We start from the raw sequence: 22711 nt of genomic DNA, 5'->3' as shown, positions 1-22711 counted from the left end.
CTGGGTGTCCAGGTCCCTCTGTTGTTAGAGTTCTCCTTGTATCTCTTCTAAGCATGGTAATAAAAATGCTTTGGCCACTTCAGGTTTCTGTAGTAGTTCACGGTTTAAAAGTGAGCGGAATTACGGGGCGCCTGGGTGGCTCAGTCGTTAAGCGTCTGCCTTCGGCTCAGGTCATGATCCCAGGGTCCTGGGATCAAGCCCCGCATCAGGCTCCCTGCTCTGCGGGAGGCCTGCTTCTCCCTCTGCCTCTCTCTCTCTCTCATAAATAAATAAATAAAATCTTTAAAAAAAAAAAAAAAGTGAGCTGAATTTGTTTTTGTGGTTGTATCATTCTGGGAGCACAAATGTTTCTTGTAGTTAGCACTGTTCTTTATTATACAGGAAGGGGCTGAGAGTGGCTCAGAATTGGGTTTGCTGTAGGACCAACAGGGAATGCAGAGTCCTGGAGACCCAGGACTGGACTTCGAGTCCAGTCTTGGACCCTCCAAAACACTCCGATCTGGGCACAGGGGCCCTTTTCTGCAGCACATTTCCTCAGTATTAACCTTTTCTGTCAGTGTGGCTTATTGTCACAATTAGTAAACCAACATTGTTACATTGTTATTATCTGAGCTCCATACTGTATCCAGATTTCTTTTATTCTGCCCCACACTTTATTCTGATTTTTTTTACTTTGTTATTTACATACTCTCTATTCGCATTTGTTTTTTTATTAGTACCTTTCCTTTATTGTGCACATTTTAATTCTGATGTCTTGCTGTATCCCAGGACCTTATCCAGGACACCGCATTACATGTAGTTGTTATTTCTCTTTAGTCTTGGCTGTGATACGTTTCTCAGGCTTTCCTTGACAGTTTTGAGGACTGTTCCGCTCTATTGTAGAATCCCAGCCTTCAGGGAGGGGAGGGGGTCTGGGGATTGAAATCGATTGCCCGTGGCCTAGGGTATAGTCAGTCATGTCTAGGTAATGAAGATAAGAAAAGAACTCTTGAATAGGGAGGCTTGGGGAGCTTTGGAATTGGTGGCATCTGTAGATGCTGACCCCACAGGGACAGAGGCTCCTGCACTCAGGAGTCTTCTACACCTTGCACTATGTACCTCACCATCTGGCTGTTGCTCATGTCCTTTATAATAAACTGTAATAGGAAATAGAGAATTTTCCTGAGTTCTGTGTTGTTCCAGAGAATTAATAAAACTGAAAGTGGTGGTGGGAACCCTCATATTTGTAGCTGGCAGAAGTGTGGGTGACCTGAGAACCCTACTTGCAACTGGTGTCCGAAGCGGAGCAGTCTTGTGGGACCGAGCCCTTAATAACCTGTGGGTATGCACTAACTCCGGGTAGGGTCAGACAGAACCTATTGGTAGGCTGCCCAGCTGGGGCCAGAGAGTTGTAGAATTGGCTGTTGGGGGGAAAAAAATTAAAGGGACTTCTAGAAGGAGGGAATGGTCCATCTGTGGCCCATATCCCGGAGTCTTCTCCCCACCCCGTCCCCCTGGAGTGGGCTCCTTAGAGGGCTGGGGAAGCCTTCAGAGTGGGGAGATTGTGGGAAGGGGCCAGGTAGGACAGGGTATGTGCAGTTTACACAACATAGTGATAGGAGGGCAGGCCAGGGAGCTGTGGGAGCTGTGACAGCTTGTCTCCTTGCTGGGGGGCAGGTGCAGGACCAGGAGCCATTGCTGAGCTATGTTCTTGGGGTGCGGGGCTGGCGCAGGTCTGGGACACTTCTGTTTGGTCCTCAGCTGGGGTGAGAAGGGCTTGGTGTGACTAAAAATGTAATGTTTGAAATATAAAAGATGATGAATCATGGTCACCACTTGGGAGCCCAGACCCCAGCTTTAAACAAGGCTGTCACCTGTCCTACAAGGTCCTACATTTGATGGGAATAGCCTTCTACACAGGAGAAGTTGCCTGTGATGACCCTGGGCTCCACTTGAGATACATGAAGTGACAAGTGGAAGTCTTTGTCTCCAGAGGGTCCGCTGGGAGCAGCTCGGGTCTCCCCTGCCTGGCCTGCTTGGAGGGTGTCTTGGAGCTGGCACCTGTCCCCTGCTGTGCCCGTCTTCTCTCCTCCCTTCTCACGCTGGCTGTCGGAGTGAGCCCTCGGCACTCTGCACCTGCTCTGTGCTCTCCTGCTGCCGGAGGGTCTTAGGATGCCAGCCTGCCTTTCCAGCCTTGCTGCCTGGCATCCTCTCAGCACGGTGCCTCTGGCCCCACTGCCCCTAGTATGTGTCTCGTTCCCTCCACGGGTGTTTCCACAGCACAGGGCTTGATCACAGGTAAGCCTGAGTATTGGTCATGAGAACGGACTCTGAGTTGATGCTACGGAAGCCGCGTTGAGTTAGAAAAAGTGTCAGAAAATATATCAAAATCCTAAAAGTGTGCTGTACATTCATCAATAGTGTTTATCCAAGAAATAGCTTGCTCTTGGCATTTATTTTACCAATAATTCTCATAGCCCTCGCCCCCTCCTGTGGGCAGAGAAGGTGTTTGGTTGTTTGGGTGGGGCCCTTGCTTGCTCTATGGGGCTGTCTGTGCGTTGGGGGTCCCGTGCAACCTGGCATCAGCTGGAGCGAGTAAGGAGTGGTCCTGCCTGGGGAGACCCCCAGGCCTGGGCTCTGTGGACCCTTGGCTGGTGGAACCTGGTGTCCCTGGTTGGGGTGTTTGAAGCTGGGGGCTGCCTCACATTCCCCTTCTTTCCTAAGGCTACCCCAAGACCCCGTGTTCCTAACTGGACAGACCCTTCACTTGCAACACTCTGAAACCTTCCAACACTCAGAACAGGCTTCTAGAAACTTACTCTGCAAAGGAGAGTCTAAAAGGTGGTATCCGTCTACAGCTCGTGGTTTGAGACTTACATCTTGTTTTCTCCTCGTCTTTGTCGTAGGTAGTCTGGGAGATCGTGCCTGTCTCGGCTGTGCCAGCACCGTGGGGCTGATAAGCCACCTGTAAGTCAACAACGTTACCGTATGTGCAGTGGAAGTGGGAGCTTGAAATGCTTGACTGATGTGTGACTCCTGATTTTGGGGAGACGGTATATTTTACCTTCCTGTTCTTTGTTTTTATTTCTTTTTAGCCTTTATCTTTGCATTTTGAAGTACATAACCTCATATGTTAGTAGATCCTTGGAAAATAAACATTCATAATTCCAGTACTTGTTGTAAATATTTCTACATTTCAGTGTATTTTATTCTGGTCTTTTTTTCATATGTCTGTTTTTCAAAACAGACAGTGCTGTGTACTTACCATGCACTGTGTGCTTTTCCACGCTCCCACGTCTGTTGTTGTCGGTGGCTTTTCATGTACTTGTGCAAAGAGACATAGGATGCGCCGCCAGGCAGCATTGTAGGTGTTGGACTCTGTCAGTGAACACATTAGACCCTCCCTTGAACCCCATTTGGTCCTTCGCAGAGCATCATGTTGAGTGACTGCTGGCCACAGGGCTCTGCCCCACCTGGTTCTGGGGACATGCCTGGAATGTGGTAGACTTAGCCCTTCCCCATAGTGGTGCTTTTGCAAGGCTGGAGGGCTTCCTGGAGGAAGTGGCATCCATACTTCCCTGTGCACTGTCGCACATGGACTCGAACTTCCCTTGGTTCCTGTGCTCTCCCACCCACCATTCCCTCTACCCAGCATCCCCGAGCATAGTTTCCTTGTGATGCCCTCCCCGACCTGCGTGGTCAGATGCCCCGACCTCTCTCCTGACTCCCAGGCCCTTGTCCTCTTGCCCCAGAAACCCAGAGTAGAGCCCGTCTCTCCCTACGGACATCTCTGATTCTTCCAACTGGAGAGTGCAGACCTCTTCCCAAGTGCCCCTCACAACCACGGAGCCATGGGGTCTTCTGAGTTTTCTTACTCATTTGAGATGGTTCATTTGTCACCTCATCTTGGCTATAACACTTTTCTGGAGAATGCCTTCCTGGAACAGATTTAATTCCCTAAAATAAAAACTATGTAAGTCATACACGAAAACTTGGTTGATGGTAAAGCAAAATTGTGCTTAAACACAGCGGGCTTGCGAGGCTTTTCTTGCATGTGTGAGTGTCTCTGTGGAGTGGGGTTGACATACATGCAGGGTATGGTGGGGACACAACAGAGTCTGTTTCAAACCCCCTCCCAGCAGCAGTCCCTGGCCCCTGCCTGTTGCAGGAGTACTCCCACCTGGCTCTTGGGTTTGATTTTTTTTTTTTTTTAAGATTTTATTTATTTGAGGGGCGCCTGGGTGGCTCAGATGGTTAAGCGTCTGCCTTCGGCTCCGGTCATGATCCCAGGGTCCTGGGATCGAGCCCCGCGTCGCTTCTCCCCCTCCCTCTGCTTCTCCCCCCTGCTCATGTTCTCTCTATATATATCTCTGTGTCTCGAATGAATAAATAAATTTTTAAAAATCTTAAAAAAAAAAATTTTTATTTATTTGAGAGAGAGCACAAGCAGGGGGAGCAGCAGGGAGAGGCAGACTCCCCGCTGAGCAAGAAGCCCGATGTGGGGCTCCATCCCAGGACCCTGGGATCATGGCCTGAGCCGAAGGCAGACGCTTAACTGACTGAGCCACCCAGGGGCCCCAATCATGGGTTTGATTTGATTTGATTTGATTTTTTAAAGATTTTATTTATTTACTTGACAGGGAGAGACACAGCAAGAGAGGGAACACAAGCAGGGGGAGTGGGAGAGGGAGAAGCAGGCTCTTGCTGAGCAGGGAGGCCGACACGGGGCTCAGTCCCAGGACCCGGGGATCATGACCTGAGCCGAAGGCAGCCGCTTAACCAACTGAGCCCCTCAGGTGCCCCCCCCGGGTTTGATTTTAATTAGATTTATCTTTTGACCAGTGTAAGATGTTGTCATGAACTCTTTATGATGTGGAGCCATTGATGAATGTGCATAGAACATCTTTACTCTTGCCAAAGTGTGCATTTCTAGATAATTCTAAAGCAAACTCTGTAATCCGCGGGTAGCCTTTCAGGGGCATGGGGCCCAGTGTGAGGCTGGAAACTGGCTGGTGATCCCGGGGTGCAACTCATGCTTGCCATAAAGGATGTAGCCTCGTAAGGCCAGCTCTTGGGTTTTTTTCAAGACAAGCTGGAGGTCTGGGTTTTTGTGTGAAGTCTCTGGTTTCTAGGTACTGACCTCTAAGGCAGATTAGAGGACTGCCATGTGGACTGGTTCACCTGCATGAGCCACCACGGGGGCGGGGTAGGGGAGCCTGCAGAGCCTTCTGCACCTTTTCCTCTTACATGGGGGTGCTCGTCGTGTCTGGGTGGCCTGCACCTGACGTTTACCCTGGTGAGTCCTGCTGGCTTTTACCTGCAGGGGACCAGGCCTGGAACACCTCCTTTCTGGACAGTCTTTCTGGGTTTACTTTTGAATTATTTCAGTTTTAAAGTGGTCTTTTTGGGATTGTAACTGGAGTGTCCTCAAAACAATAAAATCGGGGCACCTGGGTGGCTCAGTCTGTTAAGCATCTGACTTTGGCTCAGGTCATGACCTCAGGGTCCTGGGATCGAGCCCCACATCAGGCTCCCTGCTCAGTGGGAAGTCTGCTTCTCCCTCTCCCACTCCCCCTGCTTATGTTCCCTCTCTCACTGTCTCTCTCTCTCTGTCAAATAAATAAAATCTTTAAAAAAAAAAACAACATAAAATTATTTGGGAATATTAACTTAAAGGCACCCACAGTTTCCCAGAGGGTAAGCTGTTTTCTTTAGTAAGACCTTCTCTCTGTTTCAGGAAGAGGTCTGTCATTTTCTTTATCTGGGCCACACCCGCTACCTTTAAGAAGCGCCCAGACGTGTTGGGTTTGGTGTCGATGGACCTCCTTTCTCATTCTTTTTCTAAGTGATTATTGCTGGCATGTAAATCACCAGTCTTCTTGTGTCCAACCACTTCTCACAGCTCGTTTCTCATACTCTCGCTCACATGGTACCACCTGTCCTCGGTGGCGGGGCCTGCGGGGGCACAGCGCCCTGTGAGGCTCCTGGTGCCCGTGCTCCTGCCACTTGGCCGCTCCATCCGCTGCCGGGCCTGGCGTCAGAGCGGCTGCGGCCCTCCTGCGTCGTCACCGCAGCCGATTGGGAACGTCCAGTGTTTGGTCTGTGTAATGTTAGCTTTTGTTTTCAGTACTCTCTGCCCTGTCTTTTTATTCTTACTGTACTAAAATGTTTTTATTAGGGATGGACGTCGAATTTTTCAAGCACCTTTAAGAGTCAAATGTACCTGCATTTAAGATTCATATTAAAATACAAAAATGGCTTTATTAATACAAATTTTTTATAACTAATAATTTTTAGAAAGTTAAGCGCTTTCTTTAGAAAGTGAAGCAATGCGGGGCACCCGCTGGCTCAGTTGGTGGAGCGGGTGACTCTTGCTGTCAGGGTTGTGAGCTCAAGCCCCAAGTTGTCTGCGGAGCTTACTTAAAAATAAACAAAAGAAGACTATAGGGAAAAAAAAATGTTGAGCAATGGGAACTATAAAGCTGTTTGGCTGAACGCCTACATTTCAAATGAGAGATTACAGGTGAGAGTTGAAGTCTTTATCAGTCTCAGCATCCTGGATATGTTGCTTTTCCTTTTGATGACTCAGTATAAGAAATACTGAGCCACATGAATATCGCTCGGCATCAGGGAAATCCAAATCAAAACCTCAATGAGATACCACCTCACACCAGTCAGAATGGCTAAAATTAACAAGTCAGGAAATGACAGATGTTGGCGGGGATGCAGAGAAAGGGGAACCCTCCTACACTGTTGGTGGGAATGCAAGCTGGTGCAGCCACTCTGGAAAACAGTATGGAGGTTCCTCAAAAAGTTGAAAATAGAGCTACCATATGATCCAGCAATTGCACTACTGGGTATTTACCCCAAAGATACAAAAGTAGGGACCCGAAAGGCTACGTGCACCCCGATGTTTATAGCAGCAATGTCCACAATAGCCAAACTGTGGAAAGAGCCAAGATGTCCATCAACAGATGAATGGATAAAGAAGATGTGGTATATATATACAATGGAATATTATGCAGCCATCAAAAGGAATAAGATCTTGCCATTTGCAACGACATGGATGGAACTGGAGGGTATTATGCTGAGCGAAATAAGTCAAACAGAGAAAGACATGTATCATATGACCTCACTGATATGAGGAATTCTTAATCTCAGGAAACAAACTGAGGGTTGCTGGAGTGGGGGGTGGGGTGGGAGGGATGGGGTGACTGGGTGATGGACACTGGGGAGGGTATGTGTTCTGGTAAGCGCTGTGAATTGTGCAAGACTGTTGAATCTCAGATCTGTACCTCTGAAACAAATAATGCAATATATGTTAAGAAAGAAAAAAAGAAGAAGAAGAATGTAGCAGGAGGGGAAGAATGAAGGGGGGGAAATCGGAGGGGGAGAAGAACTATGAGAGACGATGGACTCTGAAAAACAAACTGAGGGTTCTAGAGGGGAGGGGGTTGGGAGGATGGGTTAGCCTGGTGATGGGTATTGAGGAGGGCACGTTCTGCATGGAGCACTGGGTGTTATGCACAAACAATGAATCATGGAACACTAAATCTAAAACTAATGATGTAATGTATGGGAATTAACATAACAATAAAAAATTAAAAAAAAAAAAAAAAGAAATACTGAGCCACATGGATAAGGACAGGTGACCCTTGAACAATGCAGGGAGGGGTCTGGCGCCGACCCCTGGGCAGTGGAAGATGCACATACGACTTGACTTCCCCAAGCTGAACTGCTGCTAGCCAGCTGTTGACCAGAAGCCTTGCTGAACATAACGGTCAATTCGCACATATCTCATGTATCATGTGCTGCGTTCTTACAAGAAAGCAAGCTAGACAAAAAGTCGTAAGGAAAATGTACTTACAGGACTGTCCTGCCTTTATCAGAAAACCTCCATGTGTAAGTGGGTCCAGCCACAGAAGTCCACGTTGTCCTGAGGCCAGTGTGATTCTCTCTGTTGGTTCTTTTGCGATCTCAGTCTTCAGCTAAAATGGTCCAGACCCCAAACGGTGAGCAGGTGGGGAGTTTCTGATCCAAGACAATGTCATGGGCATTGTCTGGCTGCTCTTGACCTCCTTTATCATAAAAATAAAGACAGCAAGGGAGCACCTAAAATTGGGAATAAGCAAACTAACTCATTAGTCCTGGAGCTCATTCCGTAGGAAGAGTGGGGCTGCCGTGAGGCTCTTTCCAGAGTCTGGTGCAGTGCGAGTGCTCATAAGACGGGCTGCCGAAATGCGAAAATGGTGGTGCTAGCTGCTTCCCCGGTCCCTGGAGTGCTCCCGGCACAGGGTGTGCTGTCCTGGGGCCTCGAGGGCTCTGACAGGTGTTGGGATGTTGCAGGCGGAGGGGCCCCTTGTCCTGTAGGCAAGCGCCGTTTCACCTCTTGTCTCTGGGCAGAGAGATGGCCTGCACTTCGGGCATCATTCCTCTCGGTCCTGGTACGTGTTGCTCTGTTGTCAGTCTTTGCTTCCCTTCTTGTTGCTGGCGTCACTTTGCCCTTGCCGGTATCGTGTCCCTGAAGAATGGAGGGTGGCACGTGGAGGCTTGCTATCCTCCCTGGCCCAGCCTCAGGCCATCGTCTGGGTGAGCTGTCCCCTCAGGAACGGGACGTGTTAGGAGTCGAGTGGGCACAGGAGTTCTGCCGTTGACAAGAGTTAGGGAGGTGCCACGGGGAGAGCCGGTGTGGGTCCCTTTGCCTGCCGTGCCACCCTGTGGTTGTGCGGCTGACGCCACAAGGCACGGGACGTGCTGACCCCGTGAATGCGTTCTTTTGCCAGGCATGACTTAGTTTTTCTTTTTTTTAAAGATTTTATTTACTTATTTGACAGAGAAAGAGCACAAGCAGGGGGAGTAGCAGAGGGAGAGGGAGAAGCAGGCTCCCCGCTGACCAGGGAGCCCGATGTGGGGCTCGATCCCAGGACCCTGAGATCATGACCTGAGCCGAAGGCAGACGCTTAACTGGCTGAGCCACCCAGGGGCCCCACGACTTAGTTTTTCTCTTTTTTTTTTTAAGATTTTATTTTTAAGTCCTCTCTCCACCCAGTGTGGGGCTCAAACTCACAAGCCCGAGATCAAGAGTCACATGTTCTACCTACTGAGCCAGCCAGGGTGTCCTTGGTTTTTCTTTTCTTGAAGGTGGCAGCAAGTTGTGTGTGTTGAGGTGGACGTAGGCATCAGCACCCTAAAGTAAAACGGGCACCTTGGATAGGAGCCCCCAAGCTTTAATGCCAATAGCCTGTCCTCTAGTGACTGCGAATTTCTTGTTGACACGTTGCTTTTGCCCGGAGTGGGTTTTCCCCACTTTGAAGGGAAAAAAGAGGAAAAGCAGGAGAAGGGCAGGGGCCTACTGACCCTGTGTGGGTGGGGCGGGTGTGCGCTTCTCGGGAGCAAGGCCGAGCCAGGGGCTCTCGTGAGCTGGGGCAGAGCAGGGCCCCAGCTGCCCATGGGAAAGCAGCCGTGCGCAGATTAGTGTTATTTTGACAAATATTTTTAAAATAACAGATTATGCAATTTTATGCTTTTTGAAAATAGCTAAACCTTTCTGGCTAGATTGCTAGTAATGCTAGTCTCTAGTGTGCGTGAAGATAGCCAGATCTTGGAGCGTCACTGGGCCCAGCTGGATACACCAGGTGCTCTTCTGCTTGCTCTGTTCTCACGAGTCTGTCTGTGCCTGTGGGCCGCCCCCTGCAGCTGCTGACATCATGCCTTCTCAGGGAAGCCACTTGCTTCCTTTTGCTAATTGAGGGTTGGAAAATGGGATAATTAAGTTTGACAGGGTTAGGAGGTAAGGTTTTTTCCTGTGTGTGGGCATTGTCATCGCCCGCACTGGGAGGTGAGGCCGAGGCGCGGAGGGCCCAGGCTGTGGCCACGGTCTCACAGCCCCACGTGGCTGAGCAGCTCTGCTGTGCTCCGTGCAGCCTGCCCCTTCCAGCTGTGACCCAGCAGGGTGAGCTCAAGGCCACCACCTTCCCGCTCAGGTGTTGACTGTGGGGACCTGGGGTTCATGGCACAGGACTGACCCTGCCCTTGCAGACAGGCCGGAGGCCAGCACGGGGTTGATCGACGGGAGGCCGGCGGTGCCCCGTGCCTGAGGTGGGCACGTCCCTGTTTGTCCTTCGGTATTCCCCATCCGTAAAAGGTGCAGCTGAACTGGACACTCACTAGCTTCCTTCCAGCCCTCAGCTGCTCTGATGGGAGAGTAATCATAGCTGCCACCTTTCTGGTCGGTGTTGCTCGTGCCAGACACTGTTCTGGGTACTTCATATATATTACCACACCCACTTACAGAGGACGCTCCCGAAGCACAGAGGGGTTAATTAAGTGGCCCAAGGTCTCACAGCAATAAGTAGTGGATTGGAATTTGAACTGGGACAGGCAGCTGTAGAGCTCAGGTCCTCACTGCTGGTGTTGGGCCAGGTGCAGTGAGATGATCCAGCAGATGGGAAGAGGCTGGGGCGTGTTGCCTCTGAGGTTAAGTTGGGAGCCTGTGGCCTCCCAGAAGCGGGTTTGTGCACCAGGGAGGGAGGAGGTTTCCGGTAGGACAGGTGAGGTACATAGAAGATGGTGGGGTTCTGAGAATCGTGCAGGTAAATTGCTCCAGCACTGGGCTGTAATTGAGGCTCTGGGCTGAGCAGAGGGAGCAGCACAGGGAAGAGAGGGAGGAGTGGGCTCTGGATGTGATTTGTTGGGTTTTTGCCATTTTGCACAAACATCTTTGCTGGACTGCACACAGGGTTGGGTCACCATTGATTCGAGTGTCCTCACTGACTTCCAGGACTTGCTCAAGAGCTGCAGGTCTTCGTAGAAAGTCACCTGGTAGGGGAAAGGACCCCGCCCTCGACCCTGCCCCACCCCAAATTCCCCAAGTCTGGGAACCCACATGGGAGATCTGCCCCAAGGTTGGGTCTCTCTAGTCCAGAGGTCAGGCTTCTGCTGTTTGTGTCCAGCCTGTCCCTTAACCCCAGGCCCTAGCCCCTGCCCAGGCTCCTTGGTGTCCTGGTGTCCTCCATGAGCCCATGGGGACTGGCTGCCCTTGGTCTCTTGCACAAGCCCCTTGCAAGCAGCTTCTCCTCTTCCTGATGTGTTTTCTGAGCATCAGGAAGCGGTGGGGAGTCTGTTTCACGTGCCAGGAACGTTGAGTGTGCGTGTAGTTGTGATACGGCTCTGGTTTGTGTTGTTCTCGTCGGTATGTGGTGCTGGGAGGTCGTAGACAGTGGCTGGCTCCTCATCGCTGTTTTCCTTTTTCCCTTTTCAAGGAACATGCCATTTCGCTGCTGCACTCCCGTCCACCCCGTGCACCTTTCCTTCAGAACCGATCCCCGTGGCTATTGGACTCTGAGGCCCGAGCGCGTGTGCTCGGCGGCTGGAGTGCCGTGGGCCCCCACCTCCGCCAGTCTGGTTGTCCCAGGGCCACCGTTCCTTCCCTTGCGCTGCTGGCACTCGTCGCCCCCACTGGGCGATGACTCTGTGGTGGAGAAGTCCCTCAAGTCCCTAAAGGACAAGAACAAGAAGCTGGAGGAGGGAGGCCCCGTGTACAGCCCCCCGCCGGAGGTGGCCGTGAAGAAGTCGCTGGGGCAGAGGGTCCTGGACGAGCTGAAGCACTACTACCATGGCTTCCGCCTGCTCTGGATTGACACCAAGATCGCCGCGCGGATGCTCTGGCGAATCCTCCACGGCCACAGCCTGACCCGCAGAGAGCGCAGGCAGGTAATGGGCACGCGAGACTTCCTGGTCCATTCCCCTTCTAGGAGCTTTAAAATACGTTTAGAGCTTTTTTCTGCCACTTTTGGTTTTTAAAAACAAAAAACAAAAAAAACCACAGAAAAACCAGCCTTCGACCCTCCCTGTGAGCCACGCTGACGGCGGCACCGCCCTCTGCCGGAGCTCCCGGACGTGTGTCCTCAGCCCCAGAACCTGCCCGAGCTTGTGGCTCCGCGTGGGGCGCACCAGCGCTCTCTGCCGTCCACCAGCTCTTTTTTTTTTTTAAGATTTTATTTATTAGAGAGAGGAGCGAGAGCGAGAGAGAGCACGATTTGGGGGGAGGGGCAGAGGCCGAAGGAGAAGCAGGCTTCCCGCCGAGCAGGAAGCCCAGTAACACGGGCGCCATCCCAGGACCCCGGGATCGTGACCTGAGCCAGAAGGCAGACGCTTCACCGACTGAGCCACCCAGGTGCCCCATGCCATCCCCCAGCTCTTAAAAAAGTCTTCCTGTTTTTCCAGGAGCCCAGACCTTTTAGGTCTCTTATTTTGTCTGAAATAACTGATGGTTACACTGTTGACCTTTCTTTCTTCCCCTCTTGCTCTTTTTTTTTTTTGGTGAGTCCCCAGGGGCAAGGGGCAGCTTTAACATTCTCAGCACCCTCAGATTCCCCAAGGAGAGGTGCAGTGATGTCTGTTCTCTTGAAGTTGACCTTCAGAGGATCTTAGGAATTGGCTGTCATGTATGAGAGTTACTTTGGCTTCTGATTTTATGCTAGTTCTCAGGAACTTCATGGAAAACATGGGTCATTGTTTTAACTGGCTGGAGTGTCCCCTGAGATGCTGTTTTAGGAGGGAGCAGGTTGAGGATTGGAGGAAGGAGCAGTGGCGTTGGGATTTCAGAATCATGCTCTTAGCGCTCGCTGGGTGTTGATTACAGCACACAAGTTAATGCTTTATGACCTGGACTCCCTTCTGCTCCTCCCCCATCCCATTCTGCCTTGAAAGGTGCATGTGTTTGCTACTTCATTGAAGACAGTGAAACTTTAAGAAAAAACAGAGTTGGAGCAGATGAGCCCATCCCAGGGCGACGTCCCAGTGTGGACACGGGCTTGGCTGAGGCCGCGTATCCGTGTTGCCAGCTTTAAGGAGGGGGCTTGTGGAGCAATGCTTTTTTCCCTCGGTTTAGGGCCTTGCAGGTACTTCGAATTTGAACAAAACTTGGCAGTCCTGATAATTATAGAAAAGTGACTGTTAAATTATGTTTACAAAGGCAAAGAGATTGTAAAATAATTTGTGTAAGTATTGTGTAAGCGGGAGGTACATTTGAAGTGTGAATTTAAGGTCACGCAACTGCTGGATGCTTGCTGATGGTGTTAAGTAGAGAATGACAGGACTGTGTGGGACTCCTGTGGGGTACGATGACCCGGAGGGTAGCTTTGTCCTCTGACTCTGGGCCCCGTGGGCCTGCAGTGTTTGCTGGGGGGGGTGCTTCTGTGCCCTGTCGCAGGAGACGTGGCTTAGCCACGGAGATGGCTCAGCGGCAGCGCCCGGTGCCCAGGGTCACAGTGCATGTCTGTTGACGGTGTGTCATGTGGCCGTGTGGGCAGAGACGGTGCCGTCATGGGCCTCCGTTCGTGCTCGAATTAGCTGCGTGCACTCTGGATGCTTCCGGGTCCTGGTTTTCCAGCCGGGACAATGTGCAGCTGACATCGGACGCAGCTGTCCGTGGAGAGGTGCAGTTAGGGCCTGCTTGGTGGGCTCCCGGGGTCTCTGGAGAGCTGGCGGGGGTTTGATTCTCTGCCTCCCCAGTATGCTCATGGCTCCTCCTTCCAGAGCTTTCCCTCCAAGTGCTGACTTCAGGTGGAGCATGTTAGAGTGCTGATGCTCACCATTGGTGATGCTCTTAGGATGGTGAAATTGCTGGTCCATCCTTTGACGCCAGGCGCGTGATCGAGAGTTAGCGCGGTTTCTCTCTGAGGCGTTATTTCCTGAGTCTCTGGCTTTGTTAGACTGTTACCCGCTGCAGCCTCTGCTCCCTTCGGTGTGGTGACCAGGTGTGGCGGGCGTGACACTTGGCCCCCAGCCCTCGGCTTCTAACCAGGGCTCCTCAGAGACAGCGCTCACCAGCAGTGCTACGAGATGAGCTTGTACACCACGTTGGATGGGCCTGTGTCGGGAAGTAAGGAAGGACTCGAAAATAAACAAGGGGGGCACTTCTGGGGGTTGTCAATGTGGAATAAAACAATTTTTTTTTCATTTCTTTTAGCAATATTGTACGGTGTCATATTTTTTGATGCTATTACAAATGGAATTTTTTATTGTGGTAAAATACACAATCTAAAATTACCATTTTTATGTATATGCTCCTGTGGCACTGAATACCTTCACATTGTTGTGAACGTCCCCACCCTCCACCTCCAGAACTCTTCCATCTTACCAAGCCGACACTCTGCCCCTCACGAAACACTAGCTCCCCACACTCTCCCCGGCCCCCCGACACCCACCATCTACTTCCTGTCCCTATGATGGGACTCCTCTGCGGGCCTCATGTCACACAGCATCCGTCCCTTGGTGGCTGGCTCCCTTCACTCAGCACAGTGTCCTCAGTGCCCACGCAGGTGGCGGCAGGTGTCAGTCTCCTTCCTGTTTAAGGCTGAACGACACTCCACCATGTGGGTTGTGCGTCCTTTTTGTTTATCCATCCGTCCGTCCTTCCATGGACACTTGGGTTCTTCCATCTTTTGGCTCTTGTAGGTAAATGGAGTCTTTGAAATTTCAGTTTCCAGTTGTCAATTGCTAGTACAGTTGACCCTTGAACAACACAAGTTTGAACTGTGTGGATCCACTTATGTGCAGATTTTTTAATAAATGTATAAACATAAAAAACATACACACTATAAATGTACTTTCTCTTATGATTCTCTTAGTATTTTTTGGGGGGGGGGTTTGGCTTTATTGTAAGAATACAGCATATGATACCTACAGCACAGAAAATGCGTGTTCATCGACTGTTCTTGTCCTCACTGAGGCTTCCTGTCAACAGGAGACTCTTAGCAATTACCTTTTGGGGGGAGTCAAAATTTATACGTGGATTTTTGACTGGGTGGGAGGGTCACTGCCCCTAACCTCTGTGGTGTTCAAGGGTCTACTATATAGAGAAGTACAACTGTTTTTTTTTTAAAGATTTATTTATTTGAGGGGCGCCTGGGTGGCTCAGTCGTTAAGCGTCTGCCTTCCCAGCATCCTGGGATCGAGCCCCGCATCGGGCTCCCTGCTCGGCGGGGGACCTGCTTCTCCCTCTCCCACTCCCCCTGCTTGTGTTCCCTTTCTCACTTTCTCTCTCTCTGTCAAATAAATAAATAAAATCTTAAAAAAAAAAGATTTATTTATTTGAAAGAGAAAGAGCGTGCGTGTGTGCATGAGTGGGGGATGCAAAGAGAGAGAATCCCAAGCAGACTCCCCGCCCAGCACAGAGCCCGACCCGGGGCTCCATCTCACCACCCTGAGATCAGGACCTGAGCCGAAACCAAGAGTCAGATGCTCAACTGACTGTGCCACCCAGGCGCCCCAGGAGTACAACTGATTTTTATATATTGATCTTGTGTCTTACAGATTTACCGAAGTCCATTATTTTGGTATCTTTTGCTGTGGTGGGTTGTGCTGTTTTGTTTTGTTGGGGGGGGGGGCAGAGGGAGAGAGAGAGCGAGTCTTGGGCAGGCTCCGCTGCGGAGCCTGACGTGGGGCTCGATCTCACGGCCCTGAGATCACCCCCTGAGCTGAGATCATGAGTCAGCTGCTTAACCGACTGCGCCACCCAGGCGCCCCTGCATCTGTTTAGATGGTCATATGGTTTTCCTTTTTTTAGTTTTATTGATTAAATGGTTGAGATTATATGATTAAAAACAAGACCCAACTGTATGCATTCTACAAGAAACACACCTTAAATGTAGAGACAAATAGATTCCAAGTGAAACAATAGGAAAAGGGAAGTGGTGCTGACAGAAGAAGGCTGGCCAGGCCTTCTGAGTGCCGGACTGTGGTGACGGCGGAGCAAAGATGAGAAGGTCATCCTGGTGTCCAGCATTTCATGATGCTAAAGGGGTCAAGTCGGCAGAAGGATAAAACATTCCTAAACATTTATGTACCTAATGACAGAAGCCAGATGCCAAAGAATATATTGTATGGCTCCACATATGGGAAATGTCCAAATAAAGCAAATTTACAGAAACAAATCAATTTGCTATTTGCCTCGAGCTGAGGGTAGAAACGCAGGTTGACTACAGATGGACATGGGGAACTTTATGGCATGACAAAAATGTTCTAAAAATGGGTTATGGTGATAGTTTCACAATCTGTAAATTTACCAAAAATCATTGAATTACACACTTAGTGGTGAATGTTATGGAAGTAAATTAAACCTCAATAGAACTACTAACAAAAAAATTAATGGACGAATGTCAAAAACCACATCAACTTGAAGGGACTTTCCATGGTCGAATCCTGGACCATTTGAATATAAAAATAAAAATAGTAATGAATTGTAAACAAATGAAGAAATATAGGAATCCGTGAATCTGTTTTGACAATAAATAGGAAAGTGAACATGCGAGGTTTGTAAATGAGGAGATAGGTTCAGGTTGGGGGTCCCTGCTCGGTGCCCCGCAGAGTACAGACTGGTTTGAGAAGAGCCAGATGAGTGCCATCTAGGGAGAAAAGCCTCAGGTGCGTCATCCACAAACTCAGGGCACACACCATCGAGGGCCAGGTGGCTCCTGACAGACGAGAGGGGTCGCCAGCACTTAGGGAGCCAGGCTCCAGCGGGGATGGACCACGAGCCCAATCATAAATGTCAGATGAGGCCGAAACGAAGCCGTTTCTAGGACTGACGTGGCTCTTCCAAAGCACGTCTAGTTCGTGACCATGGACACAGACACGTGGACGTGCATGGGAGTGCCTTTGGTGCCTGTGAGCGTAGGCAGTTGTGAGTGCAAGCCGTAGTTGACTGGTCGTGAGAGAAGAGAAAGCTGAGCTGCCTGGGGGTGTGGCAGGGAGTGTCCACTCTCAGGGATTTTGGATGATTGCAACCTGCGCATTTCTTTAATGGCTTCAGCGGTAGTTGATTCTATTGATGGAGCACTTGGATGTTTGTCAGTCATTGCTCTGCAGTGCAGGGTTAAGTCAGGCCATCCTGAGAAACACACAGCCAACACTCTTCCTTTGTGCTGACCGTTTGGGGTGGGCAGCATGGCCGGTGCCAGCTACGGCCAGTCGTCGGCCTGCTGCTCCCGTCCCGGGGCGCCCAGGCCCGGTGGGCAGCGCCGTGGCTGTGTCAGGCCGTCCCTGCAGAGCAGGGCCCCGCAGTGGGCGGGGCATGAGGGGACGGGGCCACGGCTAGGGCGAGCGTCCGCCCTCCTCTCTGAAGGCTGTCTTCCGTGGTTTAGACACGGGAGGAAGAGCCGCCTTTGGGAGCAGGCGGCGGAGCCATCTGGGACGTCGTGCTCTCGCCGACCCCTGCCAGGTGCTGCCCGTGGTCGCGCCTCTGAGGGTCACGTGAGCAGTGTTGTCGCCTCACCCTCTGACCCCTTCGGCCTTTTCCCAGTTTCTCCGGATCTGCGCTGACCTCTTTCGCCTGGTCCCCTTCCTGGTCTTCGTGGTGGTGCCGTTCATGGAGTTCCTGCTTCCTGTCGCTGTGAAGCTCTTCCCCAATATGTTGCCGTCCACGTTCGAGACCCAGTCCATCAAGGTGACGGGGCGTCGGGGGCGGCGAGCTCAGGGCAGGGCGGACGCGGATGCAGTTAGGGCGTCTGCACTGTTGGCGGCTGACGTTCAGGTGTCCCGTGTCACCTTCGTGACTCAGCCGTGCTTCGGACATGCTTCTCTGTAAACGTGTTTTAGAATACGGTTTCTCTGGCCCAGCTCTTCAGGCCACAGGTTGAGGCTGTGCGCGGGGGTAAGAGCCATGGACTCCACACCACACACAGAGCTTAGAAGCGTCACTGGGCGGCCCTGCTCCAAGAGGCCACACAAGTGTTTTTTAAAACCATGAAATGGAAGAGAAAGTCTCAGAATGCGTAGCACCTGGGTCCTGGGTGGGAGTGAGTGCCGTTCAGGGAGATGTGGCGGCACTGGGTTGAGGGCTACCGTGAACTCCGTGCTGTGGTTCCCATCGGAGGACTAGGAGCAACTGCTCTGACTGGTGCCAGCCAGGGAAGCCGTGGGGAGCCGGGGTGCGGGCCAGGGGAGTGCAGCACCCCCTCTTTGACCTCACAGGAGGAGAGGCTGAAGAAGGAGCTGCGCGTCAAGCTGGAGCTGGCCAAGTTCCTGCAGGACACCATTGAGGAGATGGCCCTGAAGAACAAGGCAGCCAAGGGGAACGCCACCAAAGACTTCTCCGTGTTTTTCCAGAAGGTGCTGTGATGCTCTGGGGCCCTGGTGGCCTCAGCCCACGGGTCCCAAGTGTTGGTTAGAGCCTCAGGGCCGCCCCATCTTATTTGGGGGCATGCCTCACTGCCTCACTTCTTTCTTCTCTCTGCTCTACGCACACGGCAAGAGTGGGGCTCCCCGACAGGCGTGGACTAGTGCTGTAGGGGGTGTAACCGGGAGCCCCACCCCGGCCCCGTACTCGGTGAGGTCAGGCCTGCTCTCCTGAGAACTTGAACCTCGCTGACATTCACCATTGTTTGCCTGTGTCTCCAGACTTCGCAGCAGCCCCAGGGGAGGTAGAGTTTGGCAGATGAGGAACTAAGACCCTGCAGTGGTGACATGCTGGGGGGCCAGGCTCGGGGGCCAGGCTTGGGGGCTGCTCCCCAGCTATGTCCACAGTGGGGAGCCTCTTGCCAGCCGGCAGCCGCGGCTCTGCGCGGGCGGGAGGGGGGCAGCAGGTGGCCGCGTGCTGCATGGAGGCGTCCTCCACAGGGAGCCAGCGCAGGCTTGCTCAGGGCGGCTCCCCAGCAGGAGCGTAATGACAAGGCAGATCCGACGGAGGGTGTGGATGGTCCGGGGCCCTTCAGCTGATCCTCCTTTGTTTCTTCACTTGAGGCTTGTGGCCCAAGTGCGTGGGTGGTGCCGGGGAGCGCGCGCGCACACACACACACACACGCGCGCGCGCGCGCGCGCGCCCCGCCCAGTGGCTCACCCACGTGATTGCTCCCACAGATCCGAGAGACAGGCGAGAGACCCAGCAATGAGGAGATCTTGCGTTTCTCCAAGTTGTTTGAGGACGAGCTGACCCTGGATAACCTGACGCGGCCGCAGCTGGTGGCCCTGTGCAAGCTGCTGGAGCTCCAGTCCATCGGCACCAACAACTTCCTGCGCTTCCAGCTCACGATGAGGCTGCGGTCCATCAAGGCTGACGACAAGGTGAGCGGCCTGCGGTCGCGGCTCTGCCTCTCCAGGTGCTTAGGTTTCTGGTTGCAGAAGCAGCAGTGTCCTCACTCTAAAGCTCTGGTGGCCCTGTCGTTCCCAGATCATGGCTCTTTGCCCACTCTGTGCCCCGTGTGTGCACACTGGATGCGTGCGCGCGTCTGCTGCAGTAACACTGGAACCGTCCCGACAGGTGGTCAGTTGGCAGGACATTAGGAGACCTGCCCACGTCGCTGAGTATTTGTTGGAAGGATGACTGGCAGCGATTGCCTGTTTCATTACATGGACATGTCATAACTGTTACGTGGATGCATCATAACTTCCTAACCATCACTTTCGCTGATATTTTCCTACTCTAGACAGTGCTGTAATAAACATCTTTTAACATGGATTTTTGTTCCAGATCTTTGATAGTTTTCATAAAGAGAGTGGCTACAATTGGGGCTCCCAAGGGAAAGGGCAGGAGGACCAAAGCAAGTGCCGGCCCACAAGCAGATTACTCCCAGGGCTGCACTGAGCGCTGTGTCCTCCCGCCTGCCCACACGCCAGGGCACTTTTCCTGGGAGGAGCTCCTAAAACCGCCTTCGTGTCCTCCACTGGCGCTTCTCGCCGTATGGTCTCCGGTGTCTGGTGTTCTCATAGCTCTCCAGGCACACCTCGGAGGTGCTCAGTCTCCGTCCCAGACCGCTCGAGCTCCGCTTTCTTGAACAGCTCGTCGTAGCTCCTGTCCGATTATTCCGACAACTGTGGTCTGGAGGTCTTTGTTTTGTTTTCTTGGGTTTGTGTGTTTGCAGTATCTAGTTGTGCCCGAATGCAGACATGTCTGTGGGAAGTTTCTGGGCTTCCGGGTGTCGCCGTCTTCCTCCGGGAGGGGCCCACCCGAGTCTGCTCTGCTGTCGAGGGCCCGGTCATCTGGGGATCACAGCCGCAGTCAGGGCTGGGCCCGCAGCCTGGCCGAGGCCCTCCCCCACAGTGCTGCCTGCGTAGCTGGGCCCCGGAGGCCCCTCCGCTTTGTGCAGATTTTCTGCCCCGCTCCTCGGTTCTGTGCTGCTCAGTTGGGGTGCCTGAGGACGGGGTTGTTTCCCGCCCGTCCTCCTCCCTGGGCGGCGGCCCTCGAGGCCTGTCTGCTCGAGCAGCCCCTCGACTCCGGCTGTCATCGTCTTAGCCCGGCGAGATGTCTCTGCCTCTCAGCCGTGGCCCCAGGCCTGGACTCTCAGCCTGCCCTAAAAGTTGGTCGAAGTTGCCGTGTCCCAGTGGCTCACAGACGGACAGCCCACACCTCCGTGGTTGCCTGGCCTTTCCGTCCACATGCTCTCGCCGTGCACGAGCCCTGGTTGCGTTAGCTTTCAGACGCTGCCTGGTGTGTATTGTGTGTGTTTTACTGCCTTTCTGGGAGTTCTCAGCCGGGGAGTGGGTCGGATGAGAGTGGCTCCTCGTCGTAGCTTGAAGTAGCAGAGCATCACTGTGTTTCTGAAAGGATGAAAAGAAACCTTTTCTCCAGCGCGGTACAGGTCGTCTGGGAGCGTACTCCGGGCACGCACTGCAGGAGAGTGAGGGGGGCTGCCGTGTGGCTGCCCCCACCCGCCCCACCTGCAGAGAGGCAGCTTGAGGGCAGGTCGCCTGGGGTTGAGTCCTGGCCACTCGCCTGCTCTGTGATCTTGGACAAGTCGTCCTGCTGCTCAGCGCCACAGTGGCCAGACCTCCACCGTCGGGAAGGTGGAGTGGGCTTCCTTTCCCCTGGACGTTGACGTTAAGTGACAAGATTGTGAAGCCTGGGAGAAGACCCTGGGACCCCAGGACCAACCCGGTGGGTCTTTGTGCCTTGGGGCTGAAGAGACGGCAACGAAGAGGTGCTGATGTGTGCAGACTTCCAGAGCCTGATGGGGGCGCTCACTGGCTCCGTCGCTGGAGCCTGTGACTCTTGATCTCAGGGCTGTAAGTTCGAGCCCCACGTGCGGTGTAGAGATTACTTAAAATTGAGATCTTTTTTAAAAAGCAAGCAGAAAACACCCTAACAAAAGCCTGCTCTCTCTGGCCAGAGGACAGGAAAGGGGCTGCTTCGCAAGACAGAGGACTTGGGACAGTGACCGCTCTACCCCAGCAGACACTAGGGGGATGCCGTCACCCCTCCATGTGCACTGCTGGCTGAGGTCTGAGGCCGCCACCCTCTTCCGGATGTCACAGCTGGGACGGTGTCCAGGAAGGCCGGCCGATGGTGCCGAGCTGCCCTCCTTCCCCGGGGCGCAGTGTCCATAGACCAGCAGGGGCCAGGGCCTTCACTTCACCTAACCGCTCCCAGGCCTTGCCCTGCGCCCCACTGGGGTGGTGTCCAGAGCCAGGTGGGCTGCCTACCCCACCTAGCCCAGGAGGTATGGGGAGCCCTGGCGGAAAATTAGAACTCGAATCCCCACTACCCCAGCAGAAACAGAAGTGCCTCCTCCGGGGCTCAGTGGAGGCTGAATGGGGGCCTGGCAGCAACGAGCCGGCACCCTACCTATTCCAAACTGTGCCACGGATGTCGTTTTTGGGTATAACCAAGAGATAACACAGAGAAGTCAACCATTGAAGGGAGCTTATGACTCACATTTGCCCTAGAAATGGGGGCACAGCCCCCATTGAGGGCCAGATGAGACCTTGACACACCTGGGAACCAGAAAGCAGGAGCAAGGGAGGACCTGGGACCTGGCCTGTATTACTCGTGCAGTAGGAGTTAGGAGTGGCTGGCTGCAGGAAGTGACACAAGGCTCAGGCTTTGTGGTTGGAGGGTTTGAAACCGGATTCTTGCATTCCCATGAAAGCCAGGCCACGGGGGGGGAATCTAAGCCATGTAGGCTTGTTGGTTTGGATCAATAGATGCCAGATCATCAATTGCAAAATCTGTAGAAGTTGGTTAGAACATTACTCACCACTCCCATGCCAGAGTGCTGTCCAAGGGAGCCAGCTAAGATCGAATATTGAAACAAGATCCAGAATCTCATTTTTAACACCCAAAACGTCCGGGTTTAAATTGAAAAATTACTCCTTATGTTAAGAATCAGAAGGCTCTTGGGACACCTGGGTGGCTCAGTCGGTTGAGCGTTTGACTCCTCAGCTCAGGTCTTGATCTCAGGGTTGTGAGTTCAAGCCCCGCTCTGGGCTCCATGTGAAGCTTTAAAAAAAAAAAAGAAGAAGAACAGAACGTTCTCAAAGTGGATAAGCAAAGGCAGCTGATGGAGATAGCAGAGACGTGAGACCCAGAGGACGGTTGTGAAGCAGCCCTTGGGTAGCCACAAGGAAGCATGGTCCTGGCAGAGAAAACGAAGAAAAACCAAATGGGAATCTTTTTTTATTTGAAAATTTTATTTATTTATTTTAGAGCGTGAGCAGGGAGGAGAAGGGAAGGAGAAAGAATCTGAAGCAGACTCCACCCTGAGCACAGAGCCCAACCTGGGGCTTGATCCTGTGACCCTGAGATCACGACCTGAGACGAAACCAAGAGTCAGATGCTCAACCGACTGAGCCACCCACGTGCCCCACAAATGGAAATGTAGAGAAGTGAAAAATAAAATCCAAAATAAAAAGCTTAATGGATGAGCTCTATAGCAGAAAGGGAGAGGACAGAAGGACAGGCTCAGTGAACTTTTAAGGTAAAACAGTAGAAATCACCCATCTGAACACCTGAGGA

At 52.4% G+C, this 22711-nt stretch overlaps 1 protein-coding gene across 3 annotated transcripts in view; it reads left to right on the top strand.

Annotated features, from left to right (window-relative positions):
• Window positions 1–22711, top strand: part of LETM1 (leucine zipper and EF-hand containing transmembrane protein 1) — a 39256-nt gene that overhangs the window by 1360 nt on the left and 15185 nt on the right. For 2 of the 3 annotated variants that reach the window (XM_036070195.2, XM_036070194.2), the window contains exons 2-6: window positions 2886–2946; window positions 11241–11691; window positions 17285–17428; window positions 17956–18093; window positions 18841–19044. In XM_036070195.2, coding sequence (XP_035926088.1) covers window positions 2886–2946; window positions 11241–11691; window positions 17285–17428; window positions 17956–18093; window positions 18841–19044 — 998 coding nt within the window. Of the gene's footprint in view, window positions 1–2885; window positions 2947–11240; window positions 11692–17181; window positions 17204–17284; window positions 17429–17955; window positions 18094–18840; window positions 19045–22711 lie in introns of those variants that run through there. The other variant, XM_078068294.1, reaches the window with a different exon arrangement.

This window comes from Halichoerus grypus, chromosome 3 (genome assembly GCF_964656455.1).
Source record: "Halichoerus grypus chromosome 3, mHalGry1.hap1.1, whole genome shotgun sequence".
Lineage (NCBI taxonomy): Eukaryota > Metazoa > Chordata > Mammalia > Carnivora > Phocidae > Halichoerus > Halichoerus grypus.
The sequence above is the reverse complement of the archived record's forward strand: the minus strand, read 5'-3'. Positions and strand labels throughout refer to the sequence as shown.